At 43.1% G+C, this 22,957-nt stretch overlaps 1 protein-coding gene across 1 annotated transcript in view; it reads left to right on the forward strand.

Annotated features, from left to right (window-relative positions):
• Window positions 1-22,957, forward strand: part of LOC121857273 (serine-rich adhesin for platelets-like) — a 151,086-nt gene that overhangs the window by 63,984 nt on the left and 64,145 nt on the right. Inside the window, exons 5-6 of the mRNA XM_042353265.1 lie at window positions 3,027-3,105; window positions 21,454-21,551. Of these exons, the coding sequence (XP_042209199.1) occupies window positions 3,027-3,105; window positions 21,454-21,551 (177 nt within the window). The remainder of the gene's footprint in view (window positions 1-3,026; window positions 3,106-21,453; window positions 21,552-22,957) is intronic.

The raw sequence follows: 22,957 nt of genomic DNA on the forward strand, positions 1-22,957 counted from the left end.
AGGTAGGGGGGGGGCTAATCTTCATGTCATCTCAAGTAATTTCACCCGAGTTCTAGAATTATATTACTTAGTTCTATAAAAGTTTTCTCCGTGTATTTTCTCCCGACTCTTAGGAAAGTTGTGATTTTTACAAGTCTTTGATATTTTTCCTCATGAGAATATATCATCACTTTCTTAACTAGTTTATAAAGAATTTTTTTGTCCAATTAGAAAATATCTTGTGAGAGGTGTATTCATAATTTGTTTTTGCTTTTGTTGTTGTTTTTATTTTGTTGCTGTTTTTTTGGTAATTGTTGTTGTTTTAGTTTTTCTTTGTTGTTGTTGTTTGTCTAATGAGGATGTTGCTGGTACAGAGAGTCATCTGAAATTGGAACAGCCGTTGGTATATAAATTACACCTCTTCCCCATTTTACCCATCCCTATTACCCAACCCCATTACCCCCATCCCTATTACCCAACCCCATTACCCAACCCCATTACCCCCATCCCTATTACCCATCCCCATTTCCCAGTACCCATTTCATTGATAATATAATACAATAGAGACGTGGCAAACACACTATAATTATAAGGTTGATAGTGTGTTATAACCCCAGGGAGAGAGATTTTCCTTGTGGGAGCTGGGAAGGGTATGTGTTTTGTATGGGGGAGGGGCGGGGATTTAGATGGGCGTCTGTGTTACTATCATCCCCGTCTTCTATTGGCTCTTGTTTCATTGTTCTTTGGCTATCGTTTAATTGCACTAAGTTATCGTATACCCTCATTTGGCTATTTTTTTTTTGTTTGGCCTCCGCGTCCAGCCAGCTGTCATACCGCGCCAAAACAACCATCATATACCTCTACACCGGGCTATCTTTTTGGCTATATTTGGCTATCTTCTCGTAGAGGGAAGGGGGCGGGTGAGGGAGTGGATGCTTCACCATAAGGTATCTTGATAGCTTGATCACAGCGCTTTAGAGGGGGGGGGGAAGGTGGAAGGCCGGGATGGGGGGAGGGATGTTAGGTGGGAGGGGGAGGGTGAGGGAGAAGTTGGGAAGGGAAGATGGGAGGGTGAGTGGGTGAGGTGGAAGGGATGAGAGGGTGAAGTGAGGGGGAGGGTGAAATGAGAGGGAGGGGAAGATAAGGGAGGAAGAGAGGATTCAGTAAAAGCTCATTATCCTCAGGTTGTTTTTCCTCCTCCTCCTCCCCCTCTTCATCTCCTCCTCTTCTTCTCCTCATTCTCTTTATCCTATCTCCCTTTCTTCCTCCCTCTCATCCTCCTTCTTATCCTATCTCCCTTTTTTCCTTTTCCTCTCCCTCAACCTATCTACATTTCCTCTTCCTCTCTCTCTCTCGTTCTATCTCTCCTCTCCCTCTCTCCCTTCCCTCCTCCTCCTCCTCCCGGGTCCACTGAAGGCAGGTCAAGGTAACAAGCGCCGCCCCGGTGTAGCCGTCGAGTTGGTCATTAAATCAATACCCAAGACAAACCTTTTGAAAAATTGTCGACAACAGTTTCATTAATACGCTACAAATTGTTTCTTGACACGGTCCACATTGGTCTCTCTCTCTCTCTCTCTCTCTCTCTCACTGATGAATTGGAAAATGATACTAGGAATAGTTATTATTATTATTATTATTATTATTAGTGGTGGTTTTATTATTATTATCGAAATATCTCTAGAATTTAATGTAAGGTTATTAGACTATTGTTTAATATATGATAAGAAGTATTCATTTATTGCTCAACTTTACCCAAACACTCTGGTTATAGGATTTGCTTCTTGGTAATCCCTTGATATCGCTGGATTAGTCAGTAGAGTTCATGAATATGTAGATTTCACAGTATCCGATTATAATATGAAAATACGAATCTAGTTCCTTTTTTCTCTTTCTCTCTTACCAAGCATTTCACTGGACCCACAGACCAGGTGAGTACAGTATAGTGTTTGTGATGTTGAATGGTTGTGTGTGTGTGTGTGTGTGTAGTTGTTAGATCAAGAATCATAACAAAAAAATAATGTCTTTGTTACACTTTTCAGAAAACACAATAACAAAAACATCGATACTTTTAATAATAACAAAAATATTGATACGTTTAACAATAAGAAATACCAATAACAACAAAAATATTACACTTAACAAAAACACTCCCTAAAACTATATAACACGCAAGAAAAAAGAAAGAAATCCTAACAAAAACAACATAGTCTTGATCACTGTAGTAAGGGGTGATAAAACTTCCTCTGCCAGAAGTTGAAAACGAAGGGAAAATAAGTTTAGTTCAGTCGACAAATGGCCATGGCGGTGGAATCAAGACTCGTTCGATTTCCCATACGGACTTCACGCCATTAAAGTGATGTCGGGGATGGAAGCTTTTTTTTTTTTTTCAATGGACTTTACAACCCATTAACCAGCAAGAGGATTTGAATTCATTTAGTGTTATATTTTATTCTTAAACTGACTGACGTTAGAGAATAGGGAAAAAAATAAAGCCAAGGTTGACTTAGTTGTTAACGGATGATGCTTCGGTTGTATGTATTTGCGTGATGGTATTAATGTCTTTGTTTTTCATGTATTTAGTTTATGTTTGTCTTTGTGAGGAATTTGTTTGACCTTTTTTTAACGATAAATTGTCGATCTAACTTTTAATTGATAGCGGTTGATATTAATGAAGAAAAAGTATATTATTTTGGTTCATTTTTATAATATAGAAATATTTAAATACACCCGTAGTCTTAATTTATTTTTAAGAGCTTTATTCTTGCTCCGAAAATTGCCTCCCATCCCGCGATTATTGACCCACAAAGAGGCTCCTTATTGGCTTTTTTGACTCCACCAATGAGCAGCCACCTTCGGCATTCTTGATCAGACTAGGAACCTATAATTTGCGGGAAACAATTTGCACCCCAAACATATGTGAAACTTTTTATTTTATATTATTTTTTATTTACTAATTTATGATCTTTAGAATACCCAATCAAGGCGGGTATTGTAGCCAGGTTTTGTAAGACGTAACAAACACACTAACGTTATTTTTGTTTTTCCAGGAACCTCTCCCTTCACCCTCTACTTCAGCGTCAAGTTCTACGCTGCCGACCCCTGCAAGCTGGTGGAGGAGATAACTAGGTACGTTGTGCTGTCTATTGTTGGCGTCTTGGAGGGAGGAGTGTTGGAGGGAGGAGTGTTGGAGGGAGTAGTGTTGGAGAGATGAGTGTTGGAGGGGGCAGGGTTGGGGAGGAGTGTTGGAGGGGCAGGGTTGGGGGGAGGAGTGTTGGAGGGAGGAGTGTTGGAGTTAGTAGTGTTGGAGGGAGGAGTGTTGAATTAGGTGATGGTGAGATACTTTGGGTATTAATATTGAAAGACATGGTGTTTAAAAAATCACTATACTCAACAAAATATACACATACCACATACAATACTTACACAATACACACAATACTTACACAATACATACGTACATACACAATACACCCTACCATGTCCCTAACAATACAGTATTAATTTGTCTCAGTAGTTAGAATGTTTTTTGGGACATACTTAATACTACACTGGAAGACTCTCTTGTTGCTATGGTTACGACTGATTCTGTGACGATAACTACGATTATTATCACAGTGGAAGTAATTGACTTTATAAGAGAAAACAAAAACATTAAAGTCAATAATGAACTTAGTCTAAAATCCATCACTCATAATCGAAATTTATCACCAAAAACAGATAAAAAATGGGAAAAAATGGTAAAATATGGAATAATGATAAGGAAAAAATAATAATTCTCGGGATCTGTAAGAGGGAGGAAAGTTTGGGGTGAAGTGAGGGTGGGAAGGTGTTAAAGGCTATCTTGTTAGTGAGGGCGTTTTGCACGTAGCATTACCCAGGGATAATCGACTATAACTCCTTGGTTCATTGGCCAGTTCATCCCACCTCCCCCGTGCCAAGACATTAGGGTGTCTCACTGAATCTGCATAAGACGGAATTACACTACGAATTCCCTATAACGAACACCATTCATAACACTATCAGGTACTTCAAGAAAATTACATGTTAATATTTCCAGGTATTTAGAATAACATAATTTTTAGATATGAGGGAAATTAATATCCTGTAGTTGTAATAAGAGGTGTGTGAAGGGTAGTTGCGAGCGGTGAGCCTGAATCGACCATGAGTTTAACAGGTTTGCAGAAGTTGGTTTGTAAACCCTCGCTTATAAAGTTAGCAAGAAAAACACGGACATGAATTTGAGAACGAGAACTCTAGAATTTCTCTCTTCCAAAACTGATTTGTCGAAGTTTAAATGGAGTATAGTGTAGCATTGGTGGATGGTGGTGGTGGCGATGGTGGTGGTTGTTGATGGATGTGGTGGTTGATGGTACTTGTAGTTGATAGTGGTGGTTGTAGATGGTGGTGTGGTTGGTAGTTGTGGTGGTTATGGTGTGATGATGCTGATGATGATGATGATGATGGTGATGATGATGTGAGCTGATGTGATGGGACGAATGGATAGAATAAAGGATAATGGAATAATAAAGAGATAGGAGAAGAAGGGAAGGGTAAGAGGAAACAAGAGAAAGGTAAGAGAGGAACAGAGGAACAAGGGAAGGAAAAATAAGAAGAGGGTGGGAACGAAGGAGAACAGTGGATAAGAGAGTACTAAAAAGAAATCCTCATTAAGAAAGTATGAAAGGGTGACAAAGAGAGATTTGGAAAAGAAAGCAGTAGGAGAATGGGTGAAAGAAGAGTTCAAAGAGAAAACGAGAATGGGAAGAGAGGGGAGAGAAATAGAATAGGAAAGACGAATTTGGGAGAAGAAAGGAGAGGAGGGAGGGAAAGAGAGAGGGCGTATGAGAAGGTTGGAGTGTGAATGGGAAAAATGATGATGGAGAGAGAAGGCAATATGTCAATTATCTACACAACTCGAGTAATGGTGTGTGTGAGAAAGGTAGAGATGAGACAAAAAGGTGTGTGGGTGTGTGAGTGGTCAAGATGGATGAGGTGCCGGGCCTAGATAGCTGTCATTAATTTTATTGGTTCACTCGCTCTGTGTCCCGTCTGTTCAACCACTCGCTGATTCCTCTTGACCTCTGATGTTATTCTCTCAACCACGACACATTTTTTTTTTTGCTATTACTACTACTACTACTACTACTACTACTTTTCATCTACTACTATTACTACTACTACTACTACTACTACTATTTTCTTCTACTACTATTACTACTGCTACTGCTACTTTTTTCTGCTCACAGCCTGACACTTTATAAATTCTTCTTCTTCTTCTTCTTTTGTCTCTACGTTGCTCTTCCTTTATTTATTCCTCCAGTCAGTAATCCTTGTTGACCTCAGTAATCCGCTCAGAACTTGACACCCGTTGCATCTCTCTTATTTCTTATCTTTCTTCCTCTTCTTCACGTCTTCTTCCTCTTCAAGTCCTTCTTCTTCCTCTTCTTCTTCAACCTCCTCCTCATCTTCACTCTTATCTGTTCTGTCAGTAATCCTTATTGAGTTGTGTAATCCGCCCTGAGTTGTTTAATCCGTTTCCTCCCTTAATCCTTCTCTGCCTTTCTCATTAATCATCTTTATATTCTTCTGCTTCTTGTTTTATTCTCTTCCATCACTTGTTCTCCATTTGAAATTTCAGGTCTCTTATACATGCATACATACATACATACATACATACATACATACATACATACATACATACATACATACATACCCATTCTCTCAGCATTTCTATTCCTCTTCTGTTCCATTTCCTCCTTCTCTTTCTCCTTCTCCTATTCTTCATTTTCTTCTCTCTCCTCCTCCTCCTCCTCGTCCTCCTCCTCTTCTTCGTCCAAGATATCATTTATAGCACACACACACACACACACACACACACACACACACACACACACCATTACCCTACAGCCTCCCTACATTACTTTTAGCTGGTAATACTTGTGATGATGAACAAATTAGTGACCCCTACCTCCCTTCCCCTTCCCCTACCCCCCCTCCCTCTCTTATCCCCTTTAAATGGTCATGTATACAGTCTAGTTTAAGGTGTATTGTTCATTGTGGTAATAGAGGTGAAAGTAAAGCAGTAATTAATGATATTGTGAAAATTTGTAATATATAACAGTTGATCAAGATGAGAAGATGTTTGGTTTTGATGATTTAAGACAGAAGATAAATATATTAGTGTTAGAAGATCCTGCAGGTATAGATAAATTAATAAGTAGGTGAGGATAAAAGGTGTGAATTACGATAAAAAAAGAGATAGACAAATATGATAAATGAAAATAAATTGTAAAAGCAAAAAACCAAACCACATGATAAATTATACACTTTGGAAATTTCTAAATACGAAAACCTCCAACGTCTAAAAGAATAAATAAATATATAATTAAAAAAAAAAGTAATTCAGTACAGTAACACCTTCAATTATCGACGGTAAATCAACTTTACACCAAACAAGTACATCTCCCATCATGGTAAATGGCAGCACGGGGCCTCTGGCTGTCAATGGGAGGTGTCCTAAACTTCACAAATTATGTAATTGGTGAGTGTACAAGCCGGCCACCTTGTTGTTAGCCAGGCCAAGCCAAGCCAGGCCAGTAGACGTGCGGCGCTGACTGACTCATAGGAGAAGAGGAGCTTGGTAATACACCCCATTAATAACATGGCTTATGAGCGACTCTAAAGGCTTAGTCGTGGAACTCCCTCCTCCCGCCTCTTCTATTCTCTCCTTTTCCCTCACATCCTCCCTTTTCCTCCGTCCTTCCCCCCCTCCACTCCCTTTTCCTCTTTCCCCCTCCATTTTCCTCCCTTACTCTCCCCATCATCCCTTTTCCTCTCCCTCTCTTTCTCTCCCTCTCCCACTCTCCCCCATTACCTCCGCCCCCACCACCACCAGACACGCGCACAATAAACCTTAAGGAGAGAGAGAGAGAGAGAGAATCGTGCTGTCGACTTGAATGCCACAAAAAGTTAATTAACTCTTGTCTTGAGCTTCTAGTGGATTGGATTCTACGAAAATATGGTCATTATGGTCTTAGATTATCTCCGGGCGCTGCAGTAAAGGTTAGGAGGAGCTGCTTGGGGGTCACGAGCTAGGCTGTTGAGGGACGATTATGCTCCTCGGCTGAGATTAATGATTTGGTGAAGATCCTGGTATTGGCTCGGCTGCAGGAGGAAGATGGGGAGGAGGGGTACTTTTGGCGAGGCTAAGGAGAAGGTGGAGGAGGAAGAGGGATACTGCGAGCTCATGAGGAGGAGGAGGAGGAGGAGGTACTGTGGGCTAGGATGTAAGAGGAGGAAGAGGGTATTGTGTGTTTATGAGGAGGAGGAAGAGGAGGGATACTGTGAGCTCATGAGGAGGAGGAGGAGGAGGGGGTACTGTGGTCTTGTCCAGGGAAAGTTTTTGAGAGATCTTAGCAGTGAAACACTCAGTACGAGGTCATGGTGATTTAAAAAGGTCATGACGAGTTAAGAATGGGTCATGATGATTTAAAATAGGTCATAACGGGTTAAGAAGGGGTCATGGTGATTTTAAGCTCATGAAAGGTTAAAAGAGGTCAACCTGGTAGAACACACAAAGTACCTGAACTCCAGAGAATAGATTATAACGTTCAGACAAATCCTAAGTTATGATTTTAAGTTTTGTTCAGTTTCTTTAAGTCCAGGTCGCCAGTATTGATATCAGGGAGGGCAACAGATCACCCTCAAACACGAGACAAAATATTAAGTCCATCTGTAAAATTCGGACTCTGGTCGTAAAAGGTCGTGTCTATAACCATTTTCCTGGGGTAGGTTAATGTATCTCAGGGTGGAGTTAATGTCGGTATGAACCCAGACTGCAGACAATATTCTAAGATTATGTCAATTTCCTCTCTTTTCTTCTTCTTCTTCTTCTCTCTCTCTCTCTCTCTCTCTCTCTCTCTCTCTCTCTGCCACCAAAACCCATCAAAACTTCAATTAGACCAGGGTAATCAGGTTCCCTCTCCCTCTCCCTCTCCCCACTCCCCACCCCTCACTAGTCTTTTGAGATGCTGAGCTAATCGAAGTTGACTCTTGAGCTCAGTGACGGTAGGACAGAGTTGTGTTTGGTGTAGTGATCCTTGGGACCCGCCCGCTGTTAATGGCACCTCGCGTGTTACTTGTCCCCGCTACGTTAAGGAACACACGACGACCACAACACATCTTAATGATTATTACCGGACCCATTGACATACACCCTGTCACTCTGAGGACGGGTTTACATATTCTTACATAACGAGAACCATTACTACAAAAAAATAAATAAAATAATATCTAATAAACTTGCCTTTCCAACACGTATAGAATCAAAGAGACGCAGACACACACTAGAGAGATATAGTGTGAGATTAATACCATCAATAAGATACTATAAAGAAAGGCTTCGTTAAGATCTCATCACATTTATCAGCCGACAACCGGTTATGTGGTCATGGCTTGTGTACATGACGTTCGGTGTACACTGGACATAAATTAACGTACAGAGGAATGCACACACGTACACAAGGAGACATGTGTACGTTCCCGATGCTGTAGGTTAGGATTTATGAAGTTGGGTCAGCTGTTGTGAGGGTGCAGCTAGGATACAGGGAGAGGTGCAGCTAGGATACAGGGAGAGGAGCAGCTGGGATACAGGGAGGTGGGCGAGGAGCAGCTAGGATACCCGGGTGTTAGGGCGTGGTGTAGGAGACAGGATACCCGGCAACACTACACCAGACAGACTCTTGGGAGTTCACTTATGACTCACTCTAATTACTTATCTCTTGTTTGCGAGTCCCACCTCTTTCTCCTCTTTGTCGCCTCCCTCACCTTCTTCCTCTCCTCCCTCTCCTTCTTCCTCTCCTCCCTCTCCTTCTTCCTCTCCTTCTCTCATTTTAAGTCATAGATTAATAAATACGCTCCAATATGTTCCTCACGTTAACTACTACTTTTAATTAGAGACAGGAAGCGCTATGATTCCTCTACTATGTCACAAAGCTATCATGGTGAGCGGTGAGGCTAGGCGAGGCACCATCAGCTGTCTCTCACACATACACGCTGGTCTAATGACAAAGACAATACCCCCACAGTACACCTATACGGTCAGCTAGTTCGGGTTATTCGCCTTCACTGTGAGGGCAACGATCACCTTTAGTTATATATAGTCTAGACAGCTGGGAGGTTTTTTTTGCTTTGGGTGAGGTAGCGAGAGCAATGTGTCGTGGTCGTTGTTTACCTGCCCCGTTGATGGTAGATTACAGAGCAACAAATGTGTATTGACTACGACTCAGTTGATGTGGACATTATTGTTGCTGGCGGTCATCATAATAAGTGTGTGATGTTGAAGAAGAACTATAATGTTTGTGCTGGACCACTATTAGTTTTTTTTTTTTCCTTTTGGGAGGGCGGGGGAGGGCCGGGAAGAGGGACAGGGGGAGCTACAGATCTTGACTCTAATAAGGTGTGAAGGAACGTTGGGGGGGAGTTGAGCACGTCTTTGTGTATGTTAGTTTAAATTAATTGTATTGGAACATCAGAAAAAACCCAAGCTACTGTGCTTTTTAATCACAAATGGCGATACAATTACCCACGTATATTAATGCAACTGAAACTGACTGTTGTCTATTAAAGAAATTGACTTGTGGACGATGTTTAATGACCCACGCAGTTGATACCATCTTAAACAAAAGCAACAGCAAAAACAACAAGAGTAACCCTCCATCACAACTGAGTCTCCCTATTGCTTGGGTCACATTCCGATTGAGAGAGATATTTCAGTAACACATAATTATTAACGTTCATCACCTCTGGGGATGCCAAGTCACCTCAGATGTATGTAATTTTTTTTAATTAAAGATATATATTGTAGAGTTGAGTGTAGCCCTGTAGAACCTTACCACGTCACTACTATACCAGCCCGGCAGACCACACCTCATCCTTATCTAGCCCCCCACGCCTTCTCAAGCCCCCACAGCCACTTACCACCAGCGCCCAGCAGACCACACCTCTCCTTATCTAGCCCCCACACCCCTCTTGCACCCCTTCCTCCTGCTCCTCCCCCTACCCACAACCCTTCACCATCCCAGCAGATCACACCCCTTCTTATCTAGCCTAAGCCCCCCTCTTCCCCCTCCCACCCACAGCCCCCCACCACCCCCAACAGACCACACCAGGAGACGGGCATGAGAACTGGTCAAGAAGAAAGGCCCCGTCATTACAACGTCCCCGCTGGCTATAGAGAAAGGCGACTCCACCTGTCTCGTGTACTGGTCATGCCATCTCTTGCTCTAATTAAACCCAAATTACCGATGATGTATGTGTGTGTGTGTGTGTGTGTTTGGGATCCCTAGAAGTAAAGTATTGATTTATAAAGGTACGTCTTGTGGGTGTTCAACTGACGCCTTCTCTTGTAAAAATATTGATTCGTTTTACTTCAATTACACGTTGGTTACCCGTGATGGTAGTGTTTGGCGGCCGTGGTGGTGAAGTGTGTGTGTGTGTGTGTGTGTGTGTGTGTGTCCTACCTTGGCTCATAACTGTTATGTATTACAGTTCTTCGTCTTGGTTCTAATTAATACTGAGGTGTACCTGTGTGTAATAACTCTGTGATCTTATTGTCAACATTATTATCTGTCTTGGTTCAGGTGATTTTATTTCTCTCTCGATTACAATCCTTCTGTTTTTTTATATAACTATAATTATATGAATTAAACCTAAGGTGTATATGTAATAAATTGGCAACAGTGATGTATGTCCCATGTCCTTATACAGTATTGCCAATTGTGATGATGTTATTTACCCCAGCGACAGTGTTGCCAAGGAAGATGAGGTGTGAGGGGTGTGAAAGGGAAAGGGAGGGGCGTCACGTGGTCTCCTAGGTGATGGGGTGAAGGAAGGGGAGGCGAAGGAATGTCACACACACACACACACCTGACTCACTTTCCCTCCTGCTAGTTGGTCCCCTCAGTATGATGCCAACCACCTATTTGATCAGCCGTAAGAAAATAACAAATCATCCCCCACCGTCTCCTCCGCCATCACGCGAACCAACAAAAACCATCACTGTGGTTCGTCTAATTTCGACTGTTCCACCTCCACCAGACACGTAGGCGACATGGATTATTGTGGTGATGCTCTCCCCTCCCTCCCTCCCTCCCTGCTACCTGCCCCTCCCTTTCCTCCCCTTCCTGCCACCCTCCCTCTACCTCCCCCTTCCCTCCGACACCCAGTAACTTGCTACAAGAAGCCTGGGTGGGCACACCATGGGAGAGGCGACGATACTAAGTGGCAATCACCTCCAAGCTTTCTTCACCAGGCCTGTAGGCTAGACAAGTCCGGTTTGGCATTCAGTTTTCCACACCTATTAAATTCGGCCAGTTTTATTTCTCCTGCCACGATATCGCTATTAGTGGAGGCTGCAGTACGTAATTAGAAGTAATGTTAGAGATTGCTATGTGTGCCGCGGGTCTTATACTAGAATAGACGGGGATATGACAGTGATTGCCACCAGCTGATCTCTGTAAACATTACGTCATCGACCAGGGGGGGGAGTGGGATGCCGAGCCGACAGACAGACAGACACTTAACCAGCAACTTATTATTACCACCGAGCCGAAGGGAGAAGGGAAGGTATTATAATTAGGGTATATTATTCTTTTATCAGTTAGTTGTGAGGAGAGATGCTCATAATAGCCTCAACGGTGTGTAGTAAAGATAGTTGTGGACTTCATACACCAGGTGGCTCTGATCTTATACAGGATATAAAAATACTAATACACAGATAAATAAAAAGTATAGACAATTGAAAACCTTTAGGATATATTTATTTATCCTGAAAAAAAAATACAAGAATGGAATTTCAAGGAAGGAAAGTGCAAGTAGTGTGAGGTGAATGATTTTCCTATGAATGGTATCTGAATAGTGAATGAACTCCTGGGGAAAAAACTGGAGTAGCGAGTAGAGCTTCAGGTACGATAGGTGTGATAAGTGAGTGAACTTCATGTGAGAAAGTTATATTGAGAGTGAACAGCAAGATAAAGGAAGAGTTTAGGGGAGGAAGGAAAGCTGTAAATAAGGCGCGTACAGATTGTGTTCCTTATTGGTCTAACAAGAGATAGGACCACACACACACACACACACACACAGACACACACACACTCACACACACACACACACACACACACACACACACACACACACCTACACACTCACACTTGATACACTCTTGGTTCACAAAGCAGAAAGACTTAAATAAAAGGTAGAAGAATGTAAGGAGGAGAAAATCACAGAGACGACAAAATTAAGAGATTTTTTTTCGCCATAGTTTAGCTGGTCGGAGAAGGGGAGGTAGTGTTAGGGGAAAGTACAGGGAGGCAAAACTCACACTCAGGGAGACAATGGAGTAATAGAGTTATAAGTTATAGCTCAATAAGTGACATAAGGTTCGTGGTCCTTTATACAAGAGGTTCCATTATCAGTCTTGTGGGTGAGGTGGTCGGAGGTAAGTGACAATATTAACAAGATAAGTCTCTGCCAGGCGGGGGATTGGTACCATTTTTAATCACTGGGGAATCACTACTGTTGTTGGTATAGATGTTAGGGATCAATGACGTCACTCAGGTACTCTATCGTGGGAGAGAAGGTGAGACAGTATTAATATATTAAGGTAGAGAGGTTAAAGAAGAGTGTTGGCGCTACAGAAGTGGTGGTAATGATAGTGGTGGAGTGTGACGAGGGTAGTGATAGTGGTACCAGCATAATTACGGTGTGAGCTGAGCGTTGGTTTAGTAATAAGACAAGCCCAGGTGTAGTAATGTCCCCTGGAGGCCGCGGTGCACCAAACACAGCGGCGTTATCTCCTTTGTTGTGTTCTGTCCTGACCGCATTATGCAGGAACCGTCCCCACAACACAACAAAGCTCTCACATGCATTTGTTGCGTGGTGGAGGTGGTGGCCAGACTGGGTGGTGGTGATGGTGGCCAGACTGAGTGATGATGGTCTAGAATAGGTGGTGGAGGTTGTGGCCAGACTAGGTGATAATGGCCAGGTGGTGGTGGTGGCCAGAGTATAGGTGGTGAAGGTGATGGACAGAATAGGTGGAGGATGTAATGGTCACACTAGGTGGAGGTAGCGGTGGTGGTGGTGGACAGAGTAGGTGGCCACACACAGCCGCCAGAGAGAGGAGGTTCTGGCGGAGTTTAATGTCCTTTCTAGGAACACCCGCAGGACGCGCTGTGTAGATTGATAGTTCTCCTTGCCAAGTCGTGAAGGACGTTCATGTACACGGATGTTCTAGGCTAGGTCAGGGAGGACGTTCACATACTCCGTAGTGACGTTCCTGCAGTCGTTCTTGTCGTGGGCGGAGAAGCTGCTGGCTCACATACACTGTAAAGAACGTTTAATGTATACAGTCAATGTTGTTTTGATCGTTCAAGCCGCTCGTTCACATCCAGTTTAGTGCAGGCCATTACGCGGGAACTATGAAGGTAACTGTAAAGAACAAGTAATGAAGTTAATAACACCGTTGATGGGTGACTGGAGGCTGAGGGTTCATGCTTAGAGAAGAGTGAGAATAAAAATAAACAAAATTCCAGTAATGAAGTAACAAAATCATGAAAAAACTTAAATTCGCTCGAGTTTCTATGAGATATCTCGGAGTTAAATTGGCGAGATTAAACACTAATCTCCGTAATGTATGTTGTTACATTTATAAACAGTTTAAAGTAATGAAGAGAAATGTGTCGGGTCATTAGAAGTGAGAGGATCACATGCCACAGCTGCTTAATGAATACCAATCCGGTGTTCCAAATGTGTGTTATCAGCCTTGTTACTTGTTCAATTGGCATGACGCTTACATTCCAATGATTTTTTGTTTTGTTTTCATTTAATAACACCATTGCAGATTTCAAGTAGCCAATAATTAGTAGTCAATGTTTGTCCCCTTCTCAATATATTAAAATTAAGTTCCCATCAAAACCTGGTGCTGGAGTCTCATTAACTCCTTCCCATGTTTTGTTTATAAGCACTAATTGTCGGCCATAACTCGTGGCGGCAAAGTGGCGTGCATTAATCTTTATTTACAATCTGAACACTCATCAGGATTCATTTCTGCGAACGCCACCCGCCCCTACATTGATCGAGACTCTTATTGTATTGGATAATCGTATTGGTGATGGAATATGAGTTTGCACCACTCTGGGTAATCTGTGTGAGGTGTCGCAGGTAATCAGGCGATAAGGAAGGTCCGCCTAACGAGTTTTGACAGCATCTGCTACAGTGATCGTGAGGTGGAGCATCACCGCGACAGTGATAAGTGTTAAGCACGCACGCAATGCTCAACTGGCTGATATAGATGATGCTCCTCCTCCTCCTCCTGCTGATGCTCGTACTACCGCTGTTACTGATGAGGGTGTTGTTACTACTGCTGCTGCTACTTCTGCTTGTTATGCTACTGTTCCTGACGTGATGAAGCAGACACCAGAGACAGCACTCATGTTTATCTTGTTAACTTCTGTTCCAACTTGGGATCCAATTGAGCGTGTGTTACTACTACTGTATAATGATGACTGCTCTCTTCCCACCTCACTTGTAATGCTTAATATTTGTCTTTATTACAGTAGTTACTTTCACCAGCTTTCACCACATAATAAAGTATAGAAGTTCTTAAGAGAAAGTAGAGTTAAAGAACCATTGACAGTATATATTAAGAAACTGACTAATATATTCCTCTAACGTCATATAGCCGTCAGCAAGGGGGGGAGGGGGTCAAAGGGGATCAGCATGAGGGGGTGGGTCTGGGGGGAGGGCAGCATGTGGGGTCTGATGGGTCGGGGGGGGGCTGAGTAAAACGGTCTCTGATTGGTCCTTGATTTCCACACCTGTATACGTTAATTAATTGTTATATAAGAACGTATCTATTTAAGGTAAAGACTCGGTGTCATTTAAATAGCATTTGTGACGTAATTTTTGTTCTCTGTGTTGTAATTTAAGTCAGTGATTTAGATGTTTTCTTACACCGCCAGTTACTAGGAGTTGTTAATTACGGAGAGAGAGAGAGAGAGAGAGAGAGAGAGAGAGAGAGAGAGAGAGAGAGAGAGCATGCCAAACTCTTTCTTTATCTCGTCTTTACTTCATATAATTAAGCTGATTCCTTCTACTACATTGTTTATCTTATGGTTACGGATTTTTTTATTTTTTTATTTACAAGGGGTCTCAGGGGGGAGGGGGTCGGTCATGTCAGTGCTGGAGGGAGAGTTGCGCTACACATCTTGACCTAACAAGCACTGGGTTAAAACATTTCCTGAATCACCTGGAGATTAGACACCCGAGTTTATTTCACCTATTGGCGTATAATTCAGTTAGGTTAAGTTAGGTTTAGGTTTAGGGTGTCTAATCTTCAGGTGAAAAGGTAAAACTAATTAAAGACATGTGTTCAGAGTTATTCCTTCATATTACTTCACTGTTATTGTGGTCAGGGCAGAACCTTTCCAGGAAGCTTGACCTCTCTCTCTGAACAATCTCACTTTCTCCATTCGTTCCAAGAAATCCTGTTGTTTAGTTTACGTGCCCTGGGGGTGGAGGGGAGGGGGGAGGTAGCTGTCTTTAAGGAGCAGATGCTGAGGGGGGGAGGAAGAGGGGGCGGGAGGAGGAGGAGATAACCTGGAGTAAGAAGGCTAATGAAAGTACCTGTTTACTCAACCACAAGCATAGCATTATCTTGTCTCTTGTGTTGCGTTGTGTTGCGTTACGTTGTGTTGTGTTATGTTGTGCTGTGTTATGTTGTGTATGATTGGAGAGTTACACACAGAAAACCAAACTAACACTTGAGCCTAATGTATAAACGGTGTAGTTAAACCTTGGCATACCTGTACTGGGTGATTAGGACCTGTGTAAAGTAGATCTAGCTCCTGTATGGTGTATACTGTGATTAGTGTATCATCTATGTCTTGTGATTGGTATACTGTATTTGTCGTGTGATTGGTATAGCGTGTGTATGTATTATGCTAAGCTTATTCTGTATGTCTGTATGTTTGAAGATTGATATTATTTTTGTCATTTAAATGTGATATATTATTTAGCATTGGAAAGATCTAGTGTGTGTGTGTGAGAAGTATTTGTGGACCGTCGTGCTTGTATATGAGAATAATAGGAACAAGATCAACGAGGTGAAGAAATGCGTGATGATTAGGGCCAGGGCGTCAGCGACCTGTGTGTGTGTGTGTGAGACGGACTCCACGGTCGAGAGGTCACAGTACTCGGGGAGTTCAAGAGACGAGAGCAGCAGCAGTGTGGCCCCGGGCGATGTTTGGCGGTCACTGCTTAACCTGCATGGAGTGGTCGTGTCAGGTGGTGGCCAGGATGCAGTGCCGATGAGTTGAGAGACTTTGTTTTGGTCGGGTGTTCCGGGGTTTTTGGGTGTTTTGGTCGGCAATTTCGGGGTTTGTCGGTGTTTTGGTCGAGATTTCGAGGTGTTACTGGGTTTGTGGGTGGTTGGTTGGGTATTGGAGTCTACAGATCACTTTTGTAATATCCCAACACACTGTAGCCGGAGTTTAGACGTGTGTACACTATTTTGAGGTGATGCGGCGTATTGCGGAGTCCTGGCGTGTTTCGGATAATTTTCGTAGTGTTCAGTATGTTGTGGTCTGGTACTGCAAGGTTTACACACGTTTAGCATAGTTTATTGTTTTGATGTGGTATTGTTGAGTGCTAGTCTCTCTCTCTCTCTCTCGGATCCCCCTAAATGCACCTTGTCGTCTCCGTGCACCACCTTGTCTGCAGTTCCCTCTCCTCCCACTTTCTTTGGAGTAGTTCTTCCTCTTCTTGTCTCAATCTCAGCTCCGCGATTGATGTGCCGTCTCCGCTAGTTGCACCTGTAATTGATTTCCCAAGAGACGTGGCGACACGGCACTTAGAAAACAGCATCTACCGTAAAGCTTCCCATTTATCTGAGCTGACCCACACCCAGTCACACCTCTCCTCATTTACCTCCCTCTCTCCCTCCCATAGTGATACTCTACGAGCAAATAGGAAAATGTGAACAATAAATTTCAACCGAGGTTGACACTCAAGAAATAGCTGAAAAATACTCGTAGAGGTATTGTGTACGACACCACCGCCACCAGATGGCAGTACCAACAGCCCTCTTGATTGTAAACAAACACTGGCGCGCGAAAATATGAATAACTTGGTGAATGGGGACGACAGTTGTACATTAATTGTAGTCTCATATGAGAGACGTAGTGAGGGTTTAACAGACCGCAGAAAGTTGGTAGCAGGAGCGGCTGGAGGATTGATAGTTGAGGAGTGTTAACTCCCTGGTGAGGGGCGCAGGACGCCTGCAGCGTCTCCACCACTAGTGTCGCTTGCCATCCCCGTCAGGTGCGGGTAGCATACGTGATGTCATCGCTCACCCCAGACAGAGCGAAATGGAGGACCATTTTTAGTTAGGAACCCTTGAGGTAGAAGCTGTTCTCTCAGGCTGTTGTTAACTCTGATGTGATCTGCATCACTGATTTTATTTTCCTTTCATGTGTCTGTTGTGATACACTGGGAACCGAGAACTTCATTTTCCTACATAAATAAATGTTACATAAACTGATGCAAACCCCGGGAGCCTTGCCAAGAACAACAGCTCCTTACATGCTCCCGCCCTCAGCAGTGCCCACGCCCATTCCCATGCCCACGCCCATCAGTAACTGGCGTGTGTGTGAACTGGGTCGGCGGGGCCCGAGGGACTGCGTGCATGACCCACATCCTCCCTGATGCCTCCTGCCACCAGGATCTTTCACTCCCACTTGATGTCTTCTCCACTTTCTTCTGATAATGTTTATTTATTCCTGAACTGCGCCTCTCTGTTTATTATAATATTTCATCGTGAACAATACATCAGTGGAATGAGGAGTGTGGGTGGATGATGCACGTGAGGTCAGCGACGGCGGCTCCCTGCCAGGGTGGCTGCCGCAGGTACTGAGCCTCGGGGCCTTTACTGCCTGGCCTCCACCTGGCCTCTTACTGATCTGTTGACTCCTGTCCGGGATGCATTATACAGGCTCTTGAAGGAGTATTTATCTGATGACTACACTGGTGAGTCTCTACTTGGCTCCTGGTTAGTTTCAAAGATAAGTCTCATTAGTGTTTTAGTCTCTTGAGTATAGTTGACGGTCCTCACTCCGGAATATAAACAGCTCTTCCCCAAATTTCACTCAATAGAAAAATAGAATGTGTGTCCCATGGGTCAACCATCTCTGGGACGACCAAAACTTTCCTCACCTGTGGTTGTATCAGTCCACAGTTTTCTGATGCACAAAATAAAAAATAACAATCTTAATAAAATTTTCACCGACACATTTTATCTTAGAAATCTGAATCGATTTTCCCATTTGAAAATTTATTACTCTGAATTGTACAAGTCTCGCCGAGCAGGTTGGCTGTGATTGTCATTCAGCGATAAGAGAGAGTGTGAAAATTATTTAGCTGGCTGATCGTTCACCAATTGTGGCTGATGTTTACGACTGGTAATGTTGGCGGCATGTCCGTGTGAGGCATCAGTGCCCTCGTAACGCTATATTGGGCGGCGGTGCTCACAGAGGAGGCGCTCACCCGCTTTATGAGGCTGGTGACGGAGGCTGTCTGCCCTGCCCTCTCTCCATCCCTCTATCCCTTCCTTCCTTCCTTCCTTCCTTCCTTCCTCTCCCACGACCCTTTATTCCCTTCCTCTGATGCCTCCCACTCCCGACGTTAGATATTTCTCTCGCTCTCTCCCTCCCTCACACCTACAACCCTTTATTTCCTTTTTTTGGGGCCTTCCACTCCTCTCCCTCACCCTTCGTCTACCCCCTCCCTCCCTCTCTACACCCTACATTCATTCCCTCTCCCTATACTTCTTGCTTTTCCTTCACCCACGTTCCTTCAGTATTATTTCAACCAGTCTTCCAGATCTCTTATTTTCTATTTCCTCAACCATCGCGTCTACTTCGTCCACTCTCTCTCCTCACCCTTTCCCTCCCCTCTCTAATCCTTGGCCTGCTTTCTTCACTCCCTTTCTCCTCTCCTCGCTCAGTCTTTTTCACGTCTTCTCACTCTCCCCTCTCCCTCTCTTTTCCCCACCAGACTCAGGAGTGCTTGGTTGGTGTCCTGACTCAAGGGCTGATGGTAAGGCAGAGCTGACGTCTAGGTGTCTGGGTTATTGGTTGCCACGCCAGGAAAGTCGTCAGCCTAACAATGCCTCAGTAAGATGGTCGTAGTTAGGAGGGTCGTTCTTTTGCTCGCCAGAAAGATTGTTTGTATACGTCAGAGAGGTCGTCATTGTTTCCGTCAGGAGGGATGTTGAATCGAGTCATGGGAATCGTCAGGGTGTCTGGACCAACAGTCACATTTTGTGTTGGATTTTCATGGCCATTGTCACTCAGTTAGATTCTGAGCGTCAGGATGGAAGGGTCTAGATGAGAGTCGTGGCTTGCATCACAGTGTCTCGGTGTTGCACTAGAGGCTGTCGTCCCCCTGATGTTATATGATGTAGTCACCCAAGTCTGTGATAAACAGTTGAACAAAGTACTGTGTGATACACCTGATGGACGCCCAACAGCCTTGGCCGAGCTCCTCCTCCTCGTACCCTCCGCCATGACTGTGTTCCAGGAGTTATAAAATGTAAAGTATTTCCGTTTTGGTTTTGACCGCTTGTTATGAGAGGATTAGCCTCGCAGGCAGCTCGAGTTGCCAAATAGGTGGGGACGCAATAACTCCTTTAGGCAGGCAACTTCTGGAGGTGGTTTGATCACCCTGGTTTCCCCGGAGTGTCACACGTCTCTTCGTATACCCTCACCTCCCGGAGTGATTTAAAGAGAACCAGTTGTAGGATTAACTGTAACTACGGGTTGGTCTCAGACGTCAACAGAGTGGTATCGGCGGCCAAATTGAGCAGTTTTGCCTGTGGCGCGATTCACCTGCAGAAAAAACAGACCTGGCCAGGTTATTCGTCCACGTTGATAATAAGACACCCAGCCTGGCCTCTTGTGGGAATGTTTTCGTCTCTTATACATTGAACAGTCTGTTATGTTTCTCGTTTATCCGTAACAAATAACGTCTGCGGAATGATGTGTACTGTAATGAACCGTGATGATAAACATCTTGAGCAGAAGAAAAACGCGAACAAGATGGCCACGGCTGCGCTGCCCACGAAAGGCTTGGCTCCCGGCAACGATATTTATTTCAACTGACGTGTAGATATTTCGGCGGCGTGGCAACTATATTATCGGTGCGCAGGGCAGTTAACTGGTACTCTCCCTTCTAAAGGCAAGTGATTAATAGCCTTAATTGCGCAGGTAATCTTTTATGCCTCTCAAGCATTTGGTTAAAATTGTTGTTACCGTCGTTAAGGCTGTACAGAGGACAGCTTTTATAACGAATAACTTTCACAAGACGGAGCGAGAGTGTGCAGGTTTTTTGTATCAGGATATTTATTTACATGTATCGAAAACTGGCATGACGATATCTACCAAGTATCATTATCTTAATTGACCGGAGCCCAGAAGGAATACCGATGAGACGGGTCCACTGGTTCTACTCAGTAACAGCCATCTTTTAAGAGAAAGTTATTGTACGGCAAGTATCGTCTAACACTCGTCTCGTCTTGTAAATGTAAAGGTAAAACCACCGTGTTGGCCTTATCATTACTCAATAATGGCTCCCGTTTTCTCAGTTAAGAGTTAGTAACTGATGTCAATTTTAAATCGGTAAAATATATGTTAGATTATACAGTCATCAGCCCCGCCCGGACCTGCTCGCGCCTCGCTACCCACCCCACCAACACCACATACTAGCTGCCCACCCCACCAACACCACACACTAGCTGCCCACCCCACCAACACCACACACTAGCTGCCCACCCCACCAACACCACCACATGCTAGCTACCCACCCCACCAACACCACACACTAGCTACCCACCCCACCAACACCACACACTAGCTACCCACCCCACCAACACCGCACCACACACACTATACGTTCATCATCGGTGCTAACATTAAGGTAAGGTATTAATGATAATATAATTGCCGGGTATAACAAATCATTACCTAGAGTACGACGAATTAGTGCACGTGAGCGGCTATGTGTTGCTCAAGAAAAAGAATAAACGATATTTTCTCTATCTGGGGAAACTCAGGTATTCTTCCTCGTCAATGGCAAGATGTTGATGTATTATATAATATTTACCCCTGCGTGTTAGCTTCACCAGTAAGGGTTGATTATAGTTTGTTTTCATCTTGTTTGAACGAAGATTGTGCCTTACCATGTTATTTATCAGACTAGGTATTATATAATATAACTGGATTACTTATGAAAATTTAATTACTTTAATTAAAAACATACATCACGGTAAAATATTTATTATGACAGCGATAATTATGGTTATATAAGTAACACCGGTTCATTAAATAAAAATGATAATAATAATTGTACTTCTCGTTGTTACAGGTACCAGTTCTTCCTGCAGGTGAAGCAAGACATTCTCCAGGGACGCCTTCCTATATCCCAGGACCTGGCCGCCGAGCTGGGATCCTACGCCGTCCAGTGTAAGTACTCAACACCTGGCGATTATTTTACTGTCAATTTTGTCCTCTTGAATTTCTGTGGATTATTTTATTGTCTCTTCTACCGTCTTATTAGTTTGTTTATTTTGTTTTTATTTATTTTTAATTTATTTTTATGCCATATTGTAGCGTTTGTTATATAGTTCTTCCACGAGCAGTCTGGGGCAACACCACTCGCTAATTAGCCAGTGTACAGGCTGGCTGGTGTACTATGTTAAGAAATTCATCACAGATAATCATATTAGTCATCTATAGCTTCCTTAGCAACTTTTATATATACATTTCCGAAATATTGAAGTATTATGTATATTTCTTTACAGTTTTTATATTACTTTAACATTGATTTCTGTCATTAAGCGTTATTAAAGATGGTGACATTACTGAGTCTGTCTAAAGAACTCGTATCTAACATTAAAATTGTCTTAAACGTTTCAGGTTATTTCCCAACAGACTACAACCATTACTTTGATCATTTCTGAGCTTCTTATGGTAAAAATAAAAATAAAAATTAAAATAAAAACATTTCCTCTTATATTTCTGGAAGCAGTTTTAATTTTCACGAAGACAAGTCACGATTGAGGAGGTGTAGAAGAGACTGGGACCTTTGTGTGATATCCGGGTAGCTATTGCTTTTTATAACAGGATCCCCGGAGAGGTTGAATTGATGCTCTGACTCTTGTTGAAGTTTTTTTTTAAATATACAACAAGCAGCATCCATTATTTATTTTAGTATTAATTTTAGTTTGAATAAGTTGTGGTGGTGGTGTTGTTGTTGTTGTTTGGGGGAGTGAGGGTTAGTCTAGCTTAGGTTAGGTTAGGTTAGGTTAGTTTAGGTTAGGTTAGGTGTACTTCAAGGAGTTGTATACGTCACTCCAGAAACAAGGCAACGTTCAGGCTCGATAACCTGATATAAAAAAAAATAATAACTTCAAATCCCCCTCAGCAAGACGAGTTCTAAACGTGGGAATGGATGAGAAAGTTACTCCACGGGTGCTACTGTTCCTGTTGGTGTGGTGGTGTGGTGGTGTGGTGGTGTGGTGGTGTGGTGGTGTTAGGTTTGGTGGTGTTGGTGTTGGAGGGTAGTGTTAGGTGTGGTGGTGCTGGAGAGTGATGGTATTAGGTCTGTTGGTGGTAGTCGTGGTGGTGCTAGTGCTTTCGCTTCACTTATGTTGCTTCAGGAATTGTGTCTGCATGAAGCACACTATATATTATAGAACCTAGCTGTGGTATATTCACTTAACTTGATTTTAACTTTTAATAATAATTCCCTTTATTACATTATCTCCAGTTAGCATTCGTAGCTTATGTAGGAAAAAAGAATTAACTGTATAAATTCCTACCAAAATAAATAAATAAGAGTTAAAAATAGTTCTGGGTGTGTTCTGTGT

This window comes from Homarus americanus, unplaced genomic scaffold, assembly GCF_018991925.1.
Source record: "Homarus americanus isolate GMGI-L3 unplaced genomic scaffold, GMGI_Hamer_2.0 scaffold20465, whole genome shotgun sequence".
In the NCBI taxonomy this organism is placed as follows: domain Eukaryota; kingdom Metazoa; phylum Arthropoda; class Malacostraca; order Decapoda; family Nephropidae; genus Homarus; species Homarus americanus.